General features: G+C 47.2%; 1 protein-coding gene across 3 annotated transcripts in view; it reads right to left on the reverse strand.

Annotated features, from left to right (window-relative positions):
* PRMT7 (protein arginine methyltransferase 7) overlaps positions 1-24,539 on the reverse strand; it is a 168,737-nt gene that overhangs the window by 123,432 nt on the left and 20,766 nt on the right. For all 3 annotated transcript variants that reach the window (XM_063945355.1, XM_063945356.1, XM_063945357.1), the window contains exons 4-5: positions 13,470-13,619; positions 13,155-13,263 (exon numbers count right to left, since the gene is read on the reverse strand). In XM_063945355.1, coding sequence (XP_063801425.1) covers positions 13,155-13,263; positions 13,470-13,619 — 259 coding nt within the window. The remainder of the gene's footprint in view (positions 1-13,154; positions 13,264-13,469; positions 13,620-24,539) is intronic.

Genomic DNA, 24,539 nt, shown 5'->3' on the forward strand with positions numbered 1-24,539 from the left:
CGGTGGTAGGGGTTCTTTGACCCCTCGTCAGAGGGGGGGTACTGTTAGGGTCTCCTGCCCTGTGCTGCCACGTCGTCATGGCAACTGGGAGACAAGTGCTAGCGGAGTAACCTGAGCGCAGCTGATACTCCGGTGTGGTTACAGGCTCTGTGCACGGCAGGGGATCCGGTGCTGGTTTTTGTGCTCACAGTCTGTGAGGTCTGAGTGGGGCGTGGACAGCACCTGCTTTATAAGGCCTCTTCTCAGGTTAAGCAGATGCTGCTGAATCTTTGTTGGTTAGTCAGTTCCTGAAAGTTAGCCAGTACTGTGTAGCTTTGTATTTGTTGTTGCTTACTGCAAATAGGCCTGGGGATTTGGTACTACACTCTGCCAATCCAGACCTAGCAGTAAGACTGGAGTCAGTCATTTAGCTTGCTGGGGTTCTTTTACTACTCTGTGAACTTAGCAAGTTTGCGGCTGTATTCTAAGACTTGCCTGCCTAAATCCTGTCTCACTGTGCAAGGTGTCAGGTGTCAGTTTAGTGGCAGTAAGCTGAACCTGTGCACTGCAAAAGAGAATTAGGATTGTGGAGACTCTCCTTGTGTCTATCATTCCATCTCTGACCAAGGAGTTTACTGCCACACCCGTTGGTAACCCTTTAGGGTTTTGCTGTTGCCCTTAGCAACAGCATTTCGGGTTCTCTACGTATTAAAACACAACATCTTGCTTTTCCCATCTGAGCATTACTAATACTAGGGAGACACCCAGTTCCTTAGCCTCTGGGCTTCTCTGTTCACTTTGTGTGTATTTTGTTACCCTATCACCTTCTGTGTACGTAATGTCATATTCCCCAGTCTGTCTGTGAGTTCATTTGTTTTGCATACCTATCCGTTCTGACACCAGTACATTCCTGCAGGCACTGGTGTGCATAACAGTTCAAACACCAGTACATTCCTGCAGGCACTGGTGTGCATAACAGTTCAAACACTAGTACATTCCTGCAGGCACTGGAGTGCATAACAGTTCTGACACCAGTACATTCCTGCAGGCACTGGTGTGCATAACATACGCATGCCGAATCCGAAGTTGCTAAGCTAGAACTTGGGCATAAATCTAATTCGCAGGATAAAGCAATCTTTAAATCCTTATGTGCAGCTAGGGATAAAGTGAATGTTTTCTATTTAGAGGAGGTTCAACATAATCTTAATAGACTTAATCAGAAATTCTATGTTTATGGAAATCGGGTAAGCAGAATGCTATCAAGGAAATTGAGAGGTAAAAAAGCGAGAGAAAAGATTCACATTGTTTATTCAGATAATAAGGACTGAAAACCTTCGACCCTAATGAAATAGCAGATGTTTTTGCATCTTATTATTCTAAACTTTACAATCTCAAAGATGACTCTTCTACCTATCAACCTACTAAACTAGATATAGAGATATTTCTGGGTGATCTTGATCTCTCCCTGTTGTCGTCAGATGTCTGTTCGTCTCCCCATGCCCCTTTTGGTCACTAGAAGAGGTGGAACGGGTTATTGACTCTTTGCCAAGTGACAAAGCTCCGGGCCCTGATGGCTACCCTTCCGACTTTTACAAACTATTTAAGGATAAGCTAGCCCTGATCCTTTTGTCTGTGTTTAATGAGGCTTCTGAGACAAAGCAATTTTCAAAAGAAATGTTGGAAGCACAAATTATTGCTATTCCTAAACTGGGAAAGAGTCCAGCATCAGTTCAAAATTATAGGCCAATAGCCCTTCTTAATTCTGATGTAAAAATATTCGCCAAATTAGTGGCCAATCGCCTCTCCCCCCTCCTCCCATCTCTTATTAAACCTGATCAGGTGGGTTTTGTGTTGAACAGGCAGGCCCAGGACAATACGAGAAGGGTGATCAATGTCATTGAATGGTGCATGTCCAAGAGGGAGCCCCTTTTAGTATTATCGCTTGATGCCGAAAAGGCGTTTGATAGGTTGCACAGGCGGTTCTTGTGCGCAACTTTGGAACAACTTGGTTTCGCTGGTTCGATTTTAGATTCTATTCTGGCGGTGTACTCAACTCCATCTGCTAGGGTCTATGTAAATGGATGTCTTTCCTCAGGATTTGATATTACTAATGGCACTCGACAGGGCTGCCCCTTGTTCCCTCTTATTTTTACACTGGCAATTGAACCTTTGGCTGAAAAGATACGATCGCAGGTATTAATTAAAGGTCCTTTAATAGGGGGTTGCTCCCATAAAATTAGCCTATTTGCTGGTGATGTCTTGCTATGTCTGCAGGACCCAGAGTTCTCTTTATCAGAACTTCAGCAGGTCTTGTTGGAATACTCAGAGGTCTCGTACTATCGATTAAATACTCATAAAACGGAAGCACTTCCCCTTAATATTCCTGCAGAAACTTTAGTTAGACTCAAACATACATACAAATATGCCAGTGCTTTTTGAAATATCTTGGGGTCAATTTGGCGAAGGAAGAAAATTTAATTGATTGTAATTATGGCCCTTTGTTGAGGGCCTTCGAGGGGTTGACTGGAGATTGGATGCTACAGGAGGTCTCATGGTTAGGTAGGATAGTGGCAGCTAAAATGGTTCTTTTGCCGAAGCTAAAGTACTTGTTTCGCACTATTCCTCGGCTACTTCCAAAACAATTATACAATAAATTCAACCAGATTTTGATTAGATATATTTGGAAAGGCTCCAAACCTAAAATTGCGAAGAGCACTCTAATTTTGCCTAAACTAGCGGGAGGGGTGGCCTTTCCAGATATCGAGAAATACCATTTTTCGTGTATTATTACCCAGACTAGAGATTGGTTTGACCCGAAGCCATGGGTTATTCTAGAACGTAGTAGTTGTTACCTGATGTCTCTCCCTGACTTGTTGTGGATGCCGCCTTACATCACCAATAAATGGGTGGGTTCTTGTACCTCGATCAAGAACACCATAGTTGTATGGCATAAATTACTCTTGGCTTGCGAAGAGGCATCTCTACCGTCCCCTTTTCTATCATTACATGCCTTAATGTTACTAATTCAGAATTTAGTACTGGATACTTGGATAAGTAGCGGGCTTAACACTATAGGGGATCTATTTATTGGAGACAGTTTAATATCTTTTTCTCAGCTGCAAAGTCAGCATAATATTCAGAAACAGGACGTCTTTAAATTTTTACAAATACGAAGTTGGTTTCAAACTTTTCTGTTTAAAACCCATACGAAACCAGTGTTCCCTGCATTTGTCAATGCCAAACTTGTTTCGCCTTCTCACAAAGGAGGAATTTCTTGGTGGTACAAATTCAAATTAACAAAAAAGGTAATATAAAGTGTCAGATCAAGTGGGAGAGGGACTTAGCGAGATCTTTCACTGAGGAAGAGTGGGATTCAATCTTTGGTTCTTGTTTTCTCTATCGTCCTAGTGGATGCTGGGGTTCCTGAAAGGACCATGGGGAATAGCGGCTCCGCAGGAGACAGGGCACAAAAAGTAAAGCTTTAGGATCAGGTGGTGTGCACTGGCTCCTCCCCCTATGACCCTCCTCCAAGCCAGTTAGATTTTGTGCCCGGCCGAGAAGGGTGCAATTCTAGGTGGCTCTCCTAAAGAGCTGCTTAGAGAAAGTTTAGCTTAGGTTTTTTACTTTACAGTGAGTCCTGCTGGCAACAGGATCACTGCAACGAGGGACTTAGGGGAGAAGAAGTGAACTCACCTGCGTGCAGGATGGATTGGCTTCTTGGCTACTGGACATCAGCTCCAGAGGGACGATCACAGGTACAGCCTGGATGGTCACCGGAGCCTTGCCGCCGGCCCCCTTGCAGATGCTGAAGTAAGAAGAGGTCCAGAATCGGCGGCAGAAGACTCCTCAGTCTTCTAAAGGTAGCGCACAGCACTGCAGCTGTGCGCCATTTTCCTCTCAGCACACTTCACACGGCAGTCACTGAGGGTGCAGGGCGCTGGGAGGGGGGCGCCCTGGGAGGCAAATGAATACCTATTTTGGCTAAAAATACCTCACATATAGCCTCCGGAGGCTATATGGAGATATTTAACCCCTGCCAGAATCCGTTAAGAGCGGGAGACGAGGCCGCCGAAAAAGGGGCGGGGCCTATCTCCTCAGCACACAGCGCCATTTTCCCTCACAGAAAGGCTGGAGGGAAGGCTCCCAGGCTCTCCCCTGCACTGCACTACAGAAACAGGGTTAAAACAGAGAGGGGGGGCACTAATTTGGTGATATGCTTATATATATATATATTAAGATGCTATAAGGGAAAACACTTATATAAGGTTGTCCCTATATAATTATAGCGTTTTTGGTGTGTGCTGGCAAACTCTCCCTCTGTCTCTCCAAAGGGCTAGTGGGTCCTGTCCTCTATCAGAGCATTCCCTGTGTGTGTGCTGTGTGTCGGTACGTGTGTGTCGACAGGTAGGAGGACGATGTTGGTGAGGAGGCGGAGCAATTGCCTGTAATGGTGATGTCACTCTCTAGGGAGTCGACACCGGAATGGATGGCTTATTTAGGAAATTACGTGATAATGTCAACACGCTGCAAGGTCGGTTGACGACATGAGACGGCCGACAAACAATTAGTACGGTCCAGACGTCTCAAAAACACCGTCAAGGGTTTTTAAAAAACGCCCGTTTACTTTAGTCGGTCGACACAGACACAGACAGGGACACTGAATCCAGTGTCGACGGTGAATAAACAAACGTATTCCTTATTAGGGCCACACGTTAAAGGCAATGAAGGAGGTGTTACGTATTTCTGATACTACAAGTACCACAAAAGAGGGTATTATGTGGGATGTGAAAAAACTACCATAGTTTTTCCTGAATCAGATAAATTAAATGAAGTGTGTGATGATGCGTGGGTTCCCCCCGATAGAAAATATGGGCGGTATACCCTTTCCCGCCAGAAGTTAGGGCGCGTTGGGAAACACCCTTTAAGGTGGATAAGGCGCTCACACGCTTATCAAAACAAGTGGCGGTACCGTCTATAGATAGGGCCGTCCTCAAGGACCAGCTGACAAGGCTGGAAAATATAATAAAAAGTATATACACACATACTGGTGTTATACTGCGGCCAGCGATCGCCTCAGCCTGGATGTGCAGAGCTAGGGTGGCTTGGTCGGATTCCCTGACTAAAAATATTGATACCCTTGACAGGGACAGTATTTTATTGACTATAGAGCATTTCTATATATGCGAGATGCACAGAGGGATATTTGCACTCTGGCATCATGAATAAACGCGATGTCCATAACTGCCAGAAGATGTTATGGACACGACAGTGGTCAGGTGATGCAGATTCCAAACGGCACAGTATGGCCGTATACAGGAAGAGGACTTGTTTGGGGTCGGTCCACCGTTTTTTTACCCTAAGTCACATATCTGCAGAAAAAGACACCGTCTTTTCAGCCTCAGTCCTCTCGTCCCTATAAGATCATATCTGCCCAGGGATAGAGGAAAGGGAAGAAGACTGCAGCAGGCAGCCCATTCCCAGGAACAGAAGCGTTCCACCGCGTCTGACAAGTTCTCAGCATGGCGCTGAGACCGTACAGGATCCCTGGATCCTACAAGTAGTATCCCGGGGGTACAGATGGGAATGTCGAGACGTTTCCCCTTCGCAGGCTCCTGAAGTCTGCTTTACCAAGTCTCCCTCCGACAAGGAGGTAGTATGGGAAAAAAATTCACAAGCTGTATTCCCAGCAGGTGATAATTAAATTACCCCTCCTACTACAGAAAAGGGGTATTATTCCACACTATATTGTGGTACTGAAGCCAGAAGGCTAGGTGAGACTTATTCTAAAAATTTGTTTTTGAACACTTACAAAGGTTCAAATTAAGATGAAGTCACTCAGAGCAGTGATAACGAACCAGGAATAAGGGGACTATATAGTGTCCCGGGACATCAGGGATGCTTACCTCTATGTCCCAAATTTGCCCTTCTCACTAAGGGTACCTCAGGTTCGTGGTGCAGAACTGTCACTATCAGTTTCAGACGCTGCCGTTTGGATTGTCCACGGCACCCTGGGGTCTTTACCAAGGTAATGGCCGAATTGATGATTCTTCTTCGAAGAAAAGGCGTCTTAATTATCCCTTACTTGGACGATCTCCTGATAGGGGCATAGTCCAGGGAACAGTTGGAGGTCGGATTAGCACTATCTCGGATACTGCTACAATCAGCACGGGTGGATTCTAAATATTCCAAAATCGCAGCTGATCCCGACGACACGTCTGCTGTGCCTAGGGATGATTCTGGACACCCAGAAAAAGGTGTTTCTCCCGGAAGAGAAAGCCAGGGAGTTATCCGAGCAAGTCAGGAACCTCCTAAAAACAGTGCATCATTGCACAAGGGTCCTGGTAAAAATGGTGGCTTCCTACGAAGCAATTCCATTCGGCAGATTTCACGTAAGAACTTTTCAGTGGGATCTGCTGGACAAATGGTCCGGATCGCATCTTCAGATGCATCAGCGGATAACCCAATATCCAAGGACAAGGGTGTCTCTCCTGTGGTGGTTATAGAGTGCTCATCTTCTAGAGGGCAGCAGATTCGGCATTCAGGATTGGATGCTGGTAACCACGGAGCCCAGCCTGAGAGGCTGGGGAGCAGTCACACAAGGAAAAAATTTCCAGGGAGTGTGATCAAGTATGGAGACTTTTCTCCACATAAATATACTGGAGCTAAGGGTAAATTTATAATGCTCTAAGCTTAGCAAGACCTCTGCTTCAAGGTCAGCCGGTATTGATCCAGTGGGAAAAACATCACGGCAGTCGCCCACGTAAACAGACAGGGCGACACAAGAAGCAGGAGGGCAATGGCAGAAACTGCAAGGACTTTTCGCTGGGCGGAAAATCATGTGATAACACTGTCAGCAGTTTTTCATCCCGGGAATGGAAACTGGGAAGCAGACTTCCTCAGCACGACCTCCACCCGGGAGAGTGGAAACTTCATTGAGAAGTTTTTTCCACATGATTGTAAACCGTTGGGAAATACCAAAGGTGGACATGATGGCGTCCCGTCTGAACAAAAAACGGGACAGGTATTGCGCCAGGTCAAGAGACCCTCAGGCAATAGATGTGGACGTTCTGGTAACACCGTGGGTGTACCAGTCGGTGTATGTGTTCCCTCCTCTGCTTCTCATACCTAAGGTGCTGAGAATTATAAGACGTAGAGGAGTAAGAACTATACTCATGGCTCCGGATTGGCCAAGAAGGACTTGGTACCCGGAACTTCAAGAGATGCTTACAGAGGTCTTATGGCCTCTGCCGCTAAGAAGGGACTTGCTTCAGCAAGTACCATGTCTGTTCCAAGACTTACCGCAGCTGCGTTTGTCGGCATGGCGATGGAAAGCCGGATCCTAAGGGAAAAAAGGCATTCCGGAAGAGGTCATTCCTACCCTGGTCAAAGCCAGAAAGGAGGTGACCGCACAACATTATCACCACGTGTGGCGAAAATATGTTGCGTGGTGTGAGGCCAGGAAGGCCCCACAAAGAAATTTCAACTCGGTCGTTTCCTGCATTTCCTGCAAACAGGAGTGTCTATGGGCCTCAAATTGGGGTCCATTAAGGTTCAAATTCGGCCCTGTAAATTTTCTTCCAGAAAGAATTGGCTTCAGTTCCTGAAGTCCAGAAGTTTGTCAAGGGAGTATTGCATATACAAACCCCTTTTTTGTGCCTCCAGTGGCACTGTGGGATCTCAACGTAGTTCTGGGATTCCTCAAATCACATTGGTTTAAAACCAGTCAAATATGTGGATTTGAAGCATCTCACATAAAAAGTGACCATGCTCTTGGCCCTGGCCTGGACCAGGCGAGTGTCAAATTGGTGGTTTTTTCTCAAAAAAGCCCATATCTGTTTGTCCATTCGGACAGGGCAGAGCTGCGGACTCGTCCCCAGTTCTCTCCCTAAGGTGGTGTCAGTGTTTCACCTGAACCAGCTTATTGTGGTGCCTTGCACCTACTAGGGACTTGGAGGACTCCAAGTTGCTAGGAGTTGTCAGGGCCCTGAAAATATGTTCCAGGACAGCTGGAGTCAGAAAATCTGACTCGCTGTTTATACTGTATGCACCCAACAAGTTGGGTGCGCCTGCTTCTAAGCAGGCGATTGCTCGTTGGATTTGTAACACAATTCAACTTGCACATTCTGAGGCAGGCCTTCCACAGTCTAAATCGGTTAAGGCACATTCCACAAGGAAGGTGGGCTCATCTTGGGCGGCTGCCCGAGAGGTCTCGGCATTACAACTCTGCCGAGCAGCTACGTGGTCAGGGGAGAACACGTTTGTAAAATTCTACAAATTTGATATCCTGGCAAAAGAGGACCTGGAGTTCTCTCATTCGGTGCTGCAGAGTCATCCGCACTCTCCCGCCCGTTTGGGAGCTTTGGTATAATCCCCATGGTCCTTTCAGGAACCCCAGCATCCACTAGGACGATAGAGAAAATAAGAATTTACTTACCGATAATTCTATTTCTCGGAGTCCGTAGTGGATGCTGGGCGCCCATCCCAAGTGCGGATTATCTGCAATACTTGTACATAGTTACGAAAATCGGGTTATTATTGTTGTGAGCCATCTTTTCAGAGGCTCCGCTGTTATCATACTGTTAACTGGGTTTAGATCACAAGTTGTACGGTGTGATTGGTGTGGCTGGTATGAGTCTTACCCGGGATTCATAATTCCTCCCTTATTGTGTACGCTCGTCCGGGCACAGTACCTAACTGGCTTGGAGGAGGGTCATAGGGGGAGGAGCCAGTGCACACCACCTGATCCTAAAGCTTTACTTTTTGTGCCCTGTCTCCTGCGGAGCCGCTATTCCCCATGGTCCTTTCAGGAACCCCAGCATCCACTACGGACTCCGAGAAATAGAATTATCGGTAAGTAAATTCTTATTTTAAACTGTCCAAATGCATTAATCACTCAGAAATGTACCGTATATACTTGAGTATAAGTCGACCCGAATATAAGCCGAGGCACCTAATTTTACCACAAAAACCTGGGAAAACTTATTGACTCGAGTATAAGCCTAGGGTGGGAAATGCAGCTCTAGCCGTACACAGCCCTCATAGCGCCAGATATTCCTCATACTGCCAGATATGCCCCCACAGTGCCAGATATGCCCTCATGCTGCCAGATATGCCCCACAGTGCCAGATATGCGCTCATGCTGCCAGATATGCCCCACAATGCCAGATATGCCCTCATGCTGCCAGATATGCCCCACAGTGCCAGATATGCGCTCATGCTGCCAGATATGCCCCACAATGCCAGATGTGCCAGATATGCCCTCATGCTGCCAGATATGCCCCACAGTGCCAGATACGCCCTACAGTGCCAGATACGCCCTCATGCTGCCAGATATGCCCCACAATGCCAGATGTGCCAGATATGCCCCACAGTGCCAGATATGCCCTCATGCTTTCAGCTATGCCCCACAGTGCCAGATGTGCCAGATATGCCCTCATGCTGCCAGATATGCCCCACAGTGCCAGATGTGCCAGATATGCCCTCATGCTGCCAGATATGCCCCACAGTGCCAGATGTGCCAGATATGCACTCATGCTGCCAGATATGCCCCACAGTGCCAGATATGCCCCACAGTGCCAGTTTGTTACTTACCCTCCGTCGCTCCTGCGCTGTCTTCTGAAGGAGGGACACGGAGGGCACAGCGCGCGGCTCTCCTGTGTCCCTCCTGCGTCTCCGGCGGCAGTGCCGGTTCGTGCACTTCCTTTAACACACACACGCCACTGCCGCCGGAGACGCAGGAGGGACACAGGAGAGCCGCGCGCTGTGCCCTCCGTGTCCCTCCTAAATACTCACTCGAGTATAAGCAGAAGTGGCTTTTTCATCACAAAAAAAAGGTGCTGAAAAAGTCGGCGTATACTCGAGTATATACGGTATTTCAAATTGCTGCAGAGAGCGTACTTTACTCTGAAGAGACATCATACAATTTGGCTTTCTATGTCCAAATTTTGTTGGAGGAAATGTGGGGGGGGGTAGGCAATATTTATCACATTTTCTGGGCTTGCCCACAGTTACAATCACTATGGAGAGAGGTGTTTCAAATGATGAGCAAGATCCTTGGAGATATTCCTGTGGACCCCGCCATAGCATTATTTCATCTCTACCTAGGTCAGTTGTCTGTTGGGGATAAATATGTTATGGGACATATCTTGATTGCGACCAAGGCTGCGATTGCTCAGCTTTGGAAAACAGAGGCAATCCCTTGTTTGTTAGTTATTCAAAATAAGATACATAAACACTATATGTTTGAAACGGATGGGGCCAAATATTCCTCTTCCCCGTCCTCTATCTATATGAAGTGGTATGGCTGGAACGGGTGGTGGTCGGGAGACCGACAGTCACATGACCTCCTCCACCATCCCGACTCCTCACTATCCCGATGGTCGGCATGCCGACCAACAGGGACTATTTCCACTCGTGGGTGTCCACGACACTCATAGAGTGGGAATAGAACCTGTGGCGACCGCAGGACGCCACTGAGCCTGCAGCGTGGCGAGCGCAGCGAGCCCGCAAGGGGCTTGCTGCACTCGCCCCTCCCCGCTGGGATCCCGGCGTCGGTATGCTGCCGGGATCCCGGCGTCAGTAAGCTGACCAGCGGTCTCCTGACTGCCGGTCAGCCATACTACACCCGCTGGAACCTTTATAGACAACAGATGGGCCACTCAACCATATATAGTTCACCGACTGACCTGCTACATTCTCCTGTTTAGGATTTGAAATAATCTTTATTATACTATAATTCTTATAACTGTAAGTTATTATTTATTGTACACAGTGTACCTGGCTCCCTAATTGTTTTTTCTCTTTTTCTTCCTTCTGTACCCCATTTATTTGTGAAAAATTTTCAATACAGAGCAATGTTTAAAAAAACAAAACGTTGCTTGGTGTTAGAGGCTTGAGCAGAGATGAGAATTTGGAAATATGTTTGTTTGACAGTGTCCAGGGCATTACGATAGGAGTGGTTGATAGTCTTATATGTGAGGAAGTCACATACATAAGAGTTTTGGTAGGTGTCTTGTTAATTTAGAGTGCCACTGTTGACATATAGGCCTACGTGGAGTGTGACTGGTAGCTGAAGCAACTTCATCAAGGGCTATTTATGCTTCAGGTGTGATTCAGTCGTCTCAGGAGAAGTGAATGCAGAAATTGGTGAGAGCAGTTGTTGGAAAGAGGTGGAAAGTTCTTGAAAATTAATTGTGTTAATATTTCTGCGGGTTTGAGGAGGATTGGAGGACTTCAGTGAGATTGAGTTTGAAGTAATGGAGGAGAGCATGCAGGTGATAAAGTTGTGATCTGAGAGAGGGAAGGGTGTGTTATAACAGAGTGGAGTGTTATTGAATTCAGATACTGAGCATAGTCTGGTGAATACAAGATCAAGCAATTGCCATCCTGTTGAGTAGAGACGTCAGTCCATTGGAAGAAGCAGTGAGAGGAGGTTAGAGAGGGTAGTTTGGAGGCATGAGCAGCAGATTTCGAACTATGAATGGCGATATTGAAATCAGGCAGATGTCAGAGGATAGGAAGTGGGGGAGACAGGCAGAAAAATCTTCCATAAATTGGTTGGGTTGCCCAAGTGAGCGATAGCTGCAAGACGTAAAGATTAAGGAGAGTATATCCTAATAGAATGTGCTTCCAATTATGTGAATGTGAGTGATGGGACCTGTGTTAGAACTTTGTATGTGAAAGACTAGAATAGTAATACTCCAACCTCACCTCCTTTACTGTTACCAGGCCTGGAGGTGTGTGTGTGTAGTGGAGACCACCATGTGACAGTGTTGCAGGGGAGGCAGTATCTGATTGTGTGAGCCATGTTTCTGTTATAGCCAGTAGGTTGAAGTTGTTAGATATGAAGAGGTCATGGATGGATGTTAATTTGTTGTAAACAGAGCATGCATTCCATAAGGCACATTATCTGGAGGGTGATGGGAGACATATGACATTTATGAGGTTGGCTGGATTTCTATATTGCTGCGAATCAGGTGAATGTGAGTGGGGCGAGTGGTTGGGGCCAGGATTTGGTAAAATGTGACCAGCTAAAAAATATACTTGTAGGAGGTTTGTGTAGGTTTTTTATGGGGACAGGTTGTGGATGTTATTGTCAATGTATATCGAGACGTAAAAAGGTCATGAGTGTTAATAAGAGGGGAGTGGATAACTGAGGCAGCAATGTGTACAGAGGGTGAGTTGCAGGGAGAATGAAGCATGTAATTTTTTGGAGAAAATACCATGAAGTGCAATGAAGAAAAGTAGTTTGTGGTACATGGTGTGTTTAAAATAAAACTATTATTATAAAATTATTTAGACCTAGAGCGTAATTGAGTTGCAATTGTTAAAGTTAAACATTCAAATACCTGTTTGCGGGTGTTGTTCAGCTGTTAATTTTTAAACACTAAAGCCCCATACACAATAAACGAGTTCCCGCCGACATCGATATTGGCATCGGCAGCAGGGACCTGTCGGGGTGCCGGCATCAGCAAGTGTATACACACTTGCCGATGCCAGCGGGGAAGTGAGTGACGGTGGGGGTAACGACGCCCATGCTGTAGCTGTCACTAACAAGGACCTCCCTCGTCTGTACATGATCAGATTAGGGAGGGGGTCGTTAACGACATTGAGTGTACACACTGGACGAGATTGTAAAAGATCTTGCTCAGATTGGTCCTTCTGAGCGAGAACTTTTACTTTCTCGTCTAGTGCATATGGGGCTTTAGTGTTATAACAATGTGTGTATGTGAACACACATTGACCAGCACAGCTGACCCTAGATAGCATCTAATAGAATAGGATATATAAAGTAACTGGAGTGTTTACAGTTACGTAAATAAGTCCAACATGCTCTCTTATACTATCCAGCAGGAGCCCATGTTAGGACAAAAGGGTTGCTCTAACATAGCAGGCACAGAGTGACTGACAGCTTGGTTAACTTGCTATGCAGAAATGCACAGGGTGTATTGACTAATTCATATCGGGGGCAGGGTTGGTGATGTAACAGTAACTCAAGTTAAATTCTTTTCACTGTATCAGAAATCATTTGGACATTGTCCTAACTATGTGGGAGGAGTTTCAGTTGACTATTGAGTGGAGAGGTTTACACTTGTCAGGGTTTATATATGAAAATGTAAATGTTTGGGGTTTAGTGGTCATTTACATGAGAGATGAAATATCTGCATTGGTCTCACCTGGTCCCACTGTCACCTCAGTTGAATGCTTGTTAATTACTTTGATCTTGTCGCTGAAGCTATTGGCCTGCACTATTCTTACTGCTGCATCTGCCATTGGCTTGAAAACCTGCCAAAATAAGAACATGTAAGTCATTTGTCAGGATTGCGAATGAACTTGAATATTTCCAGTTATATCACATGATCTTGCAATGACCATGTGACACAAGTTGGCAAATGGGAATTCCCTTTCCCAAGACAGAGATAACAAAATACACTGCAGAAAAGCATATTCCGGTAACAGGGAGCAATATATGAATGAGGAAGGATGTTCACCTCAATGGCATAGCAATAGTCTGCTCCAGCTGTGACAGCCATCATAGACAGGAGCCCAGTCCCTGTTCCAATGTCTAAAACAATGGCCTCGTCCCCTCTTTGTTTGACCCTCTTCACAGCTGCACAGATACCCTGGTAATACTTCTCATTCTGCAGAGGCAAAGATAAATAACAACAATTAAACCACAGACTACAGGATATGCTTGATTACTAAAAGGAGGATTTTGGTACTTACCGATAAATCCATTTCTCTGAATCCTCTAGGGGACACTGGAGTCTTATACAGGTAGGGGTGTGAAGTTTGGAACCGGAGATGTGGCACAATCTAAAAATTTGCATTGTCTGCACAGCCGGCTCCTCCCCCTTCACATCCCTCATCCCTCAGTTTGGAAAATTTGACTGAGAGAACAGGACATGATACGATAGCACATGGTGAGGAACCGAACCGAACTTAGAGTCTCCGGACGCAAAGGTATCAAACTTGTAAAATTTCGCGAACGTGTGGGCTGAGGACCACGTCGCCGCTCTGCAAAGTTGAGTAGTGGAAGCACCTCTGGCAGCCGCCCATGAGGCACCCACCGATCTGGTGGTATGAGCACCAGTCAGACCCGGAACCTGGTTACCACAGGAAATATAAGCTTGTCGAATGGCAAGTCTAATCCATCTAGACAAAGACTGCTTAGATGCTGGCCAAACCTTCTTTGGACCATCCTAGAGAACAAACAAATGGTCCGACTTTCTGAAGGACAACGTAACTTGTACGTATATTCGTAAAGCTCGGACAACATCCAAAGACATGTCCCCATCTGCGAATCCGTGAAAAGATGGGACTACAATCGGCTGGTTTACGTGAAACCCTGAAACGACCTTAGGAAGGAAATCTGCTCTTGTACGGAGTTCTGCCCTATCCTCATGGAAAATTTTAAAAAAAGGACTCTAACATGATAAGGCTCCAAACTCAGAAACTCTTCTGGCCGAAGCCAAGGCAAGTAATAACGTGACCTTCAAAGAGAGATATTTCAGGTCTGTTCTTTCCAACGGCTCAAAAGTTGGTGATCTGAAAAACTCCAACACCAAATTTAAGTCCCACGGCGTAGTGGGAGGACAGAAAGGAGGTTGTATCCTCAGAACCCCCTGTAAAAAGGTTTGAACCTCCTGTAAGGATGCTAACCGCTGTTGAAATAGTATGGAGAGAGCCGAAACCTGAACCTTCAAAGAACCTAGTCTTAGTCCTCCATCTAGACCAGCTTGAAGAAAAAGTAGAAGTTTGGTAAGTGGAAGTTCGTTGAAGTCCAGCCACGTTCCTGACACCAGTCCATGTACTTCTTCCAAATTCTGTAGTAGTGCATGGCTGTAACCGGCTTCCTAACAGCAATCATCATAGGAATAGCCGTTCTCGGTATCCCTCTGTTTCTTAATATCCGGGTTTCAATAGCCACGCCGTTAAGTGCAGCTTGTTCAGTATAGGAACGGTCCCTGAGATAGCAGGTCCTCTCTCAGAGGTAACTGCTAAGGATCTTCCGCTAGGAACTCCTGCAAGTCTGAGTACCAACTCTTGGGGAGCCAATCTGGTGCTATTAGAATCGCCCACACTTATTCTTGTTTCACCTCTTTTTAAAACTCTCGGTATGAGTGGGAAAGGTGGAAAAATGTAAACCCTTCTCTAACACCAAGGAAGTGTTAATGCGTCCACTCCTTCTGCTGCTGGATCTCTTGTCCTGGACACATATCTGGGTAGCTGATGGTTGTGCCGAGACGCCATTAGGTCCACTTGAGGTAGGCCCCATCTCCTCACCACCATGTCAAAAATCTGTGGATGTAGGCACCACTCTCCCGTCTGCATGTCCTGGCGACCGAGATAATCTGCTTCCCAGTTCTCCACACCTGGAATGAACACTGCCGAGAGGATGTTTCGCCTTTCTGCCCACAACAAGATCTTTGTGGCTACCCTTAACGCCATCCTGCTCTTTGTTCCTCCTTGATGGTTTATGTAAGCCGTCGTTGTGACATTGTCCGACTGTATCTTTAAGTGTTGACCCATGACTAGGTCTTCGGCTATGAAAAGCGCATTGTAAACTGCTCTCAGTTCGAGAATGTTTATGAGTAGGCTGCTCTCCTGTAACCTCCAACTTTTATGTCAATGGATACCATGAACTCTCCTTGTTCCAAACCTGAAATAGCTGACTGGATTTACTCCATCCTGAATCTGCAAACCGTGAGGAATTTGTTCCTCTAGGACGGCACCCCAACCTCTGAGACTGGCGTCCGTTGTCAGGATCCTCCAATCCCAAATGCCGAATCTCTTGCCTGCTGCGAGATTCTTGTGCAACGACCACCAATTCAAAGAGGTTCATATGCGTGGTGGAAGACAGATTCTTCGATGTAGAAGCCAGTGCGAACCTGCTCTCTGAGCAATGAGGTTCATCTGGAATGGTCGGGAATGAAGTCTGCCGTATTGGATAGCTTCGAACGACGCCACTATCTTCCCGAGAAGTTGCCTACAGAGGTGTAGAGAAATTGTCTGTGTCCTTAGTACCTGAGCCACTAACCTCTGTGGGTCCTGGACCTTGTTCTCTGGTAGGAATACTCTCAATTGTACCGTGTCCAAGATGAGACCAAGGAATTTAATCCGTTGAGTTGGCATGAGGTTGGATTGTTTGGAAGTTCACAATCCACCCATGTTGAATGAAAAATTGATGAGATGTCTGAGCATCCTTTATCAGCTGTTCCTGAGATGAGGCCTTGATCAGTAGATCGTCTAGATAAGGTATGATCGTGACCCCTAACTGTCTCAATGATGTCACCATTATTGGTATGATCTTTGTAAAGATTCTCAGGGCTGATGAGAGACCGAATGGCAGGGCCCTGAATTGGTAGTGATCCTTCACCCGTGCAACTCTTAAGTAAGCTTGGTGGGGGGTCCAAATTGGCAAATGAAGGTATTTTGCACTACCAAAAGATTTGAATAAAATCCCGTTCCTCTTTAAGGATTCGGGACTGGTGACATAACCCTTTGTATGCAAGAGTCTTTGAATTTGCCGCCTGTAATGCTCCTGCTCGCCACGGGCACCTAGGACCTTGCGCTGTACAGAAACAGACTGTGTGGACATTTTTAAAACTGTATCCTGTAACCCTGGGAAATATCTCGTTGACCTAGACGTTTGGTGAGGTTTTAGCCCAGGCGTCCTGAAAACCTTCCAACTCTGCGCCCACCAAGGGGGACCCCAGGTGAGCAGGGAGACCGTCATGCCACGGGTTTGTCAGCAGGTTTGTCCTGCTTTCTGTGTCGACTGTGAATGACCTCTACCTCCCGAGTAAGAAGAAGGTAGAAAGGTTGATTTCACTGCAGTTGTCTGCAAAATCCACTTGTCTAACTCAGGACCAACAACATCTAACCCCCAAATGTAATAGTCTCTATCCTTGGGATCGGAGTCCACACCGAGATGCGGGACACTATTTTACTAGCGTCCTTTGAAGCCTGGCACATATAAGTCGCTGATTCTCGAATATGCTCCGCTAACTGAGAATTTTCCTCCAGGCTACTTTCTTACGCCCAGCCCATGCGACAACATGCTGCTACAAAAATTGATTTTAATGCAGTGTCTACCTTGCGACATGACATATCCTTTAAGGCGGTCACGCTAGGCATAGGGGACATTGTCTTCTCCCCAATGGGTGACATGAAATAGTTTATCAGGTTGCTTCCAAGTACTTCGCCATCTGAGTCTGGAGAGTTTGAAGAATAGACATTGGGGGTAATTCCAAGTTGATCGCAGCAGGAAATTTTTTAGCAGTTGGGCAAAACCATGTGCACTGCAGGGGGAAGGGGGGCAGATACAACATGTGCAGAGAGAGATAGATTTGGGTGTGGTGAGTTCAATCTGCAATCTAAAATGCAGTGTAAAAATAAAGCAGCCAGTATTTACCCTGCACAGAAACAAAATAACCCACCCAAATCTAACTCTCTCTGCACATGTTATATCTGCCCCCCCCCCCCCTGCAGTGCACATGGTTTTGCCCAACTACTAAAAAATTTCCTGCTGCGATCAACTTGGAATTACCCCCATTGTCAGAGTCCTAATATACAAATCTCCAGTAGAGGGAGTAGTGCTCTATTATAAAAACCCCTTCCTCTGCTCTGACTGGCCTGGAAGCCTGACTAATCTAAAGGGGGCGTAATATCTCCTATAAAGCCCTTTTGGCGCCTCTAATCAGTTTTAAAATGGGCGCTAATTACATTTAATATATATACCTATATATTCTCTAAAGGCGTTCCCTGGTCACTCTGCCCCCTTTACGGCTGCCTCAGCCCAATTTACTAGCAAGAGGTCTTCTCTCTCTTTCTATTTTGCTTCCCAGACATATCCCCCTTGCCGTCTCACCCAGTCCTCCACTGGCGGCGGGAGGGGACGAGAGACCGTTTGAGCGGGCGGCGGGCGGGGATGTACTTCCCAAGCACCCCGCTGTGTGTTTAAGCGGCAGCCGCACTGTGTCTCCCTCAGCGCTGTAAAGGAAGGGGGGGTGGGCGGGGGAGCTGATATGCAGCGGGAGTGGAAGCCGGCCAGGGAGAGTGAGAGACCGCGCTGTGTCTACGACGGGGGGAGCTGCGCTGCTAGCCTGCCAGGGCTTATTATAGAAAGCCTGGATGCAGCAGCGTGCACACTGTATATATTATTATTTGGTGTCACAGGAGGAGAGCGGAACTGAGGATCCATCAGCATCTGGTGATACTATAACATGACTTTCAGTTCATTTGCTGTTACCAGTCCCCAGCATTAGGCCACTGCTCTCCCATTTAACAATATTATTAATCCTCATGTTGTGGGGATCTATGGAAGGAGTCTTGCTATTACTGTAGCCTCTTCCTCTATTTTCTCTATTTAAGACCCATATGAACAACCAGTACTCACTGACCCTAGAGGAACTGCTGACTCTGTGCTCCGAATTTTCCCTAGAGAGATGCAGATCCCTTTATCTGGGATCATTGTCACTCCATTGTCCTTCCACCGGCACCACTCTAATCTAAAGGCTTTTGTCCCCCTTTTCATTAGGTTGACCCAGCCTGAGTTTTGTTATTTTCTGTAATGGAGCAAGAGCTCCTTTTTGTGCTTGTACCTCCTAGGCACAATTTTTCCAAACTGAGGGATGTGAAGGGGGAGGAGCCGGCTGTGCAGACAATGCTAATTTTTAGATTGTGCCACACCTCCGGTTGCAAGCTTCACACCCCTACTGTATAAGACTCCAGTGTCCCCTAGTGGATAAAGGAGAAACATATATTAAACAAAGTATCTATGAAACCAAACCTGGTAGTCTTGTAATTAAATAAGGTTCATTACAACAAGTGACAAACACATTGGAATTTACAAATTGTACACCATGGTTCAGAGGAAAAAGGGACCTAATTGTCAAGCAGAATAGGTCTGTTGTATAACAGTAGTTTTTAAAGGACTCACTCAGCATTGCTGTAATTCAGCAGATAACACTGATCTCTTGCACACATAACAGTCCCGATAATCCACCTTCAGATGGGGCTAGCTCCCGGAGCCCCATACCTTCCTATAGGAAGAAGGTCAGAGTTGCAAAGAAGGAGCCGTTCGGGTTCCTCCATCCATTTTTGTGCCCAGTTTACGCATGTGCAGCAACACTGCAAGGTCAAACCCAGCAGTGTCCTTTTCTGCCACTACTAATTAGCTGCACAGAGTAACAGTGGTGAGGATCGAAGGGACAGCTGCTTTTCCCAGCAGCAATCCCGCACCGCAGCAATACTGAATTGCTTTGGTAGTCTGGTATCCACTGCTGCAACTCATGGTCACTGGCGCCGACATGGAGAGGGTTGGGGGGTTTTGCGAATACTTATTACCCGGGCCCAGGTCCTTCCACCGGCACCATCTTCCCAGTGATATCTTTGGGCATGTGGAGAAACTTAGCTTTCTAGTGACCATGCACCATCTTCCCTACATGTCACTGGGAAGATGCCACCAACCGAGAAGGGGGAACCAGCTTAACAGGGCACCAAAAGGTAGGAAGCGGTTGCCCTTCCCCCCCTTGGATTTGAAAGGCTCCCCCGGCAATTATTGTTTTTCTATATTGATTATTTTCAGGAAGTGTGGACATGCCCCCTTTTAGGCCACACCCCCATGCCAGTACCAGGGCCCGATGTGGCTCTCTACGGCACTGCTCATAGTAAGTCGTATACCTAATTTGAAGGGTGCCAAACAAAATGGTATTCCTGTGATATTCACTTAAATGTATATGCTTGGTAGCGCAAATGAGCAACTGTTCCCTACCTCTCACAGTTAAACCTTGGGTCAACTTATAGAAAGCCTTGTTTCCACATATGACACTATCGGAACTCATATGGAACCCTAAAAATGTTGTCCATTATCGCTCAATTCTCCAAGAGCTATCTTATATGCGCTCAAACCGTGGGATGATATATTATTATCTTCTAACATTACTACTGCCCACCCGTACTCTATCTTTAGCGGTTTTATCCCCGACCTATGGGTTTTCGTATGGAAATCCTTGCGCATCCTCAAATTAGCTGATATGTTATGTAATATGTCTATGCTCCCTTTTTCCTATCTTCTGAAGCATTGTGAACTTTGTGAACTTTCCCCTAACCCACTTGGTGTCTAAAATGTTGACAGGAAATACCAGAGGAGCTATTCGATTTCAATATTTACTTGCAATGGAAAGCAAATGGATAAAACTAAAACCCACATACAATGGAAAATAGACCTCATAGTGACATTTACAACCCAGTGGGGGTCAATATATCTTACAGCACATCGTTTTTCGAAATGTTCTAATCATTTGGAAATGCATTTTAAGTAATTAAACAGGTTGTATCTTACCCCAACTAAGCTTCATAAAATATGGCCTTTCCAACTGAAGTATTGTTGGTGGAACTGTTGACAATGCAACCACTTTGACGGGAGATATTCTCTTTGGCATCTAAAATTATTTTGGTCCCTATTCAGGAATCTCCAGCCCTGGCTCTTTTGCATCAAAATCCCCAAGATGTACCTACATCTGACCAATACCTCCTAAGCTACATTTTAATTGCTACTAGGGCAGCTGCTGCACATAATTTGAAAAGTTCACTTGCTCGGGCTTGAACTAAAATTATAGCTAAAATTAAATTTGTTTGGTGACATCGGGACGTGGCCACGGCGGCAAGAGAGTAGGCAACAGGATTGTGGAGCTCCCTGGATATAAATCCTGACAACATCCTGGGGCTCTTTCTGTGGCTGCTTTTCGGCTCCTATCCCATCTAACAGCACTGGGGAGGCGGCGGGCATCACTGGACGACCCCTGCAAGTGTTCCCGGCTCGCGCCAGCTGCCGCCCGAATCTCGGGCCTAGGCCACCAGTGAATCCCCGGCTTCGATTTCCGGAGCTACGCCGGGCTGCAGCGGGCGCACGCAGACGCGAACCCGCAGGGAAAAGTACCTCCCACAGCGCCTGAGGTGAGCGGCGCCCCCCTCCTGCACCCCCTGAATACCTTACCGGGCCAATCCTGCTCCCCTGGTGCCTGAGATAAGTGAGCTTGATAGAGGAGGGGAGAGTCTGTGGGCTCGGTGGCCATCTTGACTGCAGCTTCATGTGTCCCTCCTCACTGCATGGAGCTGTGTATATGAAGGGAATACAGGGCTGGAAGAACTGAGCTGGACCACGTTGCCCTGCCTTTCGCTGCTAGTATCCTACACTATATATATCACTGGATCCCTCTGGTCCCCCTTCTGCATTATTGCTGGATGTCCTGTGCCCTGGTGTGCTGCTGATATTGCATTCATCATCCACTGCTGCACTCCCTGACACTGAATATTAGGACTTTGAGCACTGCTTGGGCCTTGATACGATGGTGAAGGGCGGCCAGAGCGCGGCTGCGGCTAAATTGGAGAAGTTTGCCCGCCAGCCTGTTACCCAGCCGATGCAGTCACCTCCTAAGCCCTCCCCTTCTACCAGAATGGCTCCCCCGACCGGGGCCGACTCAGGAGCGAACGTGCAGCCATTTGCTCCTTCCATTCAACAGGTCCTGGAGGCCATAGCGGCCAGCGAACAACGCCTGTCGGACAAAATAGAGAAGGTGCAGTGCGATCTATCATTGCTGCGCCAGGACGTCCAGCGAGTCCGGGAGAGGGTGGGCGAAACCGAGACGTGGGTCTCTAATCTGGAGGACCTCAGCGGCCCTCTGCAGCGATCTGTATCTGCGGTTACACAAAAAGTCTCGACACTGGAAACTAAACTCCTGGATATGGAGGGCCGACTTCACAGAAACAATGTGAGATTCGTGGGCCTGCCTGAAAAGGAGGAGGGGGCACATCCCGAGGATTTCCTGGAGTCCTGGCTGAAAGAGGCGTATGGCGCTGAATCCTTTACCTCCCAGTTTGCAGTGGAGCGGGCTAACCGGGTACCTTTCCAGCCTTTGCCCCCAGGCGCCCCGCCACGAACATTTATTGCCAAATTTTTGCACTATAAAGACCGGGACTCTGTCTTGCGCCTGGGACGCGCGAAGGGCCCCCTGCTTCGGAACGGGGTCCGAGTGTCGGTATTTCCTGATTTTGCAGCGGACGTCCAAAAGGACCGGGCCCAGTTTCTGCCCATCAAGCGACGTCTTCGTGACCTGAATCTCCCTTATTCGATGCTGTTCCCCTCCAGGCTGCGTGTGGTGGCGGATGGGGAAACCAAGTTCTTTAGCTCTCCGAGGGAGGCGGCTGCCTGGCTGGACAGATATGCTCCAGGTGTCCGCCAGCTGGCTCCGGATTGACACCCGGTCTCCCTCCTACATGGGCCTGCAGTATGCAAGTATAAGTCCGGGGAGCTTCCTCTTGTTTAGTTGCTCTGGACTTTGCTGAGTAGAGTTACATACGTATAGGTTTTTGTGTTGGGGTTGTTTTGGATCTGTATGCAGAGCATAGCATTGCTGTAGGCTTTCGGATCTCCAGGGGTAGAGCTCTGTTAGGGATATGTGTATGCCACAGTTCGGGGAGGTATACGGGGAGGGGGGATGTTATGGGGCTGCTATTTGTTTCTCTGTAATTTTTCTGTTTCTTTTTTTAGTTTCTTGGTTTCTATATATTTGTTTATCAAACTGTGAGGTGATGTAGTGCTATTTCATGGGGTTTGGCTGGGGACCCGGGGCCTGCGGACGATATGGTTACAGGGGTGGAGCGCCCTACGGGTGGGTAGACGCACGGATAGCGTTGATAATGGTACTTCCTTTTCACCTTATGGAATCTATGAGTGATGTGTCCCGGTTGGTACATTGGCCGACATGTCTCCCTTAAAAATCTTGGCGTGGAATGTCCGGGGCATTAATAATAAAGTAAAGCGATCTCTAGTATTTAAAATTATTAAGAAATATGGCCCGGACATTATTTGCCTGAGCGAAACTCATTTAGAGGGAAATAGACTGTTGTCGCTCCGCAGGCCTTGGGTGGCCTGGGCAAATCATTCCTCACACTCCTCCTCTTCCCGAGGGGTGTCGGTCATGATAAAGAGGACTGTACAGTTTGAATTGATCACGGTAAATACGGACCCATATGGTAGGTTTGTGTTTCTAGAATGTAAATTGAACTCCCGTAATTTCTTCCTATTGTCTGTATATGTTCCTCCCCCATTCTCGTATGATGTCCTGCAGAAGGCCGCCTCATTTATTGCTTCTTCCCCTCATACTCCTGTCATTTGTCTGGGGGACTTTAATAATGTGTTGGATCTCTCTCTGGACAGATGGAGGTCTTCTCGGGATTCAGGGGCGGGGGGCGACCCGACTGCATCTAAATCTAAGTTTGCGGATTTTCTAGATAGTATGCAATGGGTGGATGTCTGGAGGGCTCGGTATCCTACGCTTTGGCAATACTCCTGCTTCTCCAGTACGTACGGCTCCTTCATCAGAATCGACCTGGCCCTGGTCTCACCCGAGCTCATACCTAGTATAAAGGATGTTCACTACGAGGCACGGGGGGTGTCTGACCACTCGCCCCCGATGCTGTCTCTGGATGGGGAGTGCCGGAGGGGACAGTCATACTGGAGGTTGCATCCGTCTTGGTTGGCCCAGCTGGACGACTGCCCGGATTTAACGTCCATGTGGGAAGGGTTTTTGTGGATAATGTGGGCTCGGCCCCGGCTCCGGTAGTTTGGGATACATTCAAAGCTTATTTACATGGTACATTGATTGGCAAAATTGCTGCCTGCAAGATGGCATGTAGGGCGACGAAGAGACAGCTTGAATTTGAGTGCAGGGATCTGGAGACCCGCTATCTGGCTATGGCACCTCGCCACTAAAGGCTCGTTGGCTGTTAGCTCAGGAGGCCTGGTTGGCTCACCTTTCGGATAAAAATGCACGCTCCCTTTTGTTTAGGGCTACTAATATCTATATGCAGGCGGACAGACCAGGTAGTTTACTGGCCCATTTGGTGCACTATGACCGACCTGGGACTACGATAGTGCAGATGTCTGGTCCGGACGGCTCCACGGTAGATAACACCCCTGACATTGCGCAGATGTTCCTCTCATACTTTAAAGAGGTTTATGATACTCAGCTGACGTGCTTCACGGAGGACTTAGACCTGTACCTGACAAAAATACCCCTTCCCAAACTTTCCCCCGAGGCTAGGGACGTTTTGGATGCGCCTTTGACTTTGGAGGAGGTGACGGCGGCGGTGGAGATGTCTCCCAGTGGCAAGTCTCCGGGAAGTTACGGTATTCCCACTGAGCTGTACAAACAGTGCATGCAGTTCTTTGGCCCTAAGCTGCATGAGATGTATGCTGATATATTTGCCACTAATCACCTTCCTCCCTCAATGTCCGAACCCGTCATTATAGTGCTCCCAAAGCCCAGTAAGGACCCCAAACTCTTGGAGTCCTACAGGCCGATCTCTCTTATCCCTACCGATGCCAAGATCCTGGCGAAAATTCTTGCTCCGGCTCAACTTAGTTATTGAATCTATAATACATCCGGATCAATCCGGCTTCATGCCCGGGAAATCTACGTCCATTAATTTGCGCAGGCTGTACACTATTTTGCAGGCTCCTCATGACTTCCCCTCGGACGCGGTTGTGGTCT

Source organism: Pseudophryne corroboree, chromosome 11 (genome assembly GCF_028390025.1).
Source record: "Pseudophryne corroboree isolate aPseCor3 chromosome 11, aPseCor3.hap2, whole genome shotgun sequence".
Taxonomy (NCBI): domain Eukaryota; kingdom Metazoa; phylum Chordata; class Amphibia; order Anura; family Myobatrachidae; genus Pseudophryne; species Pseudophryne corroboree.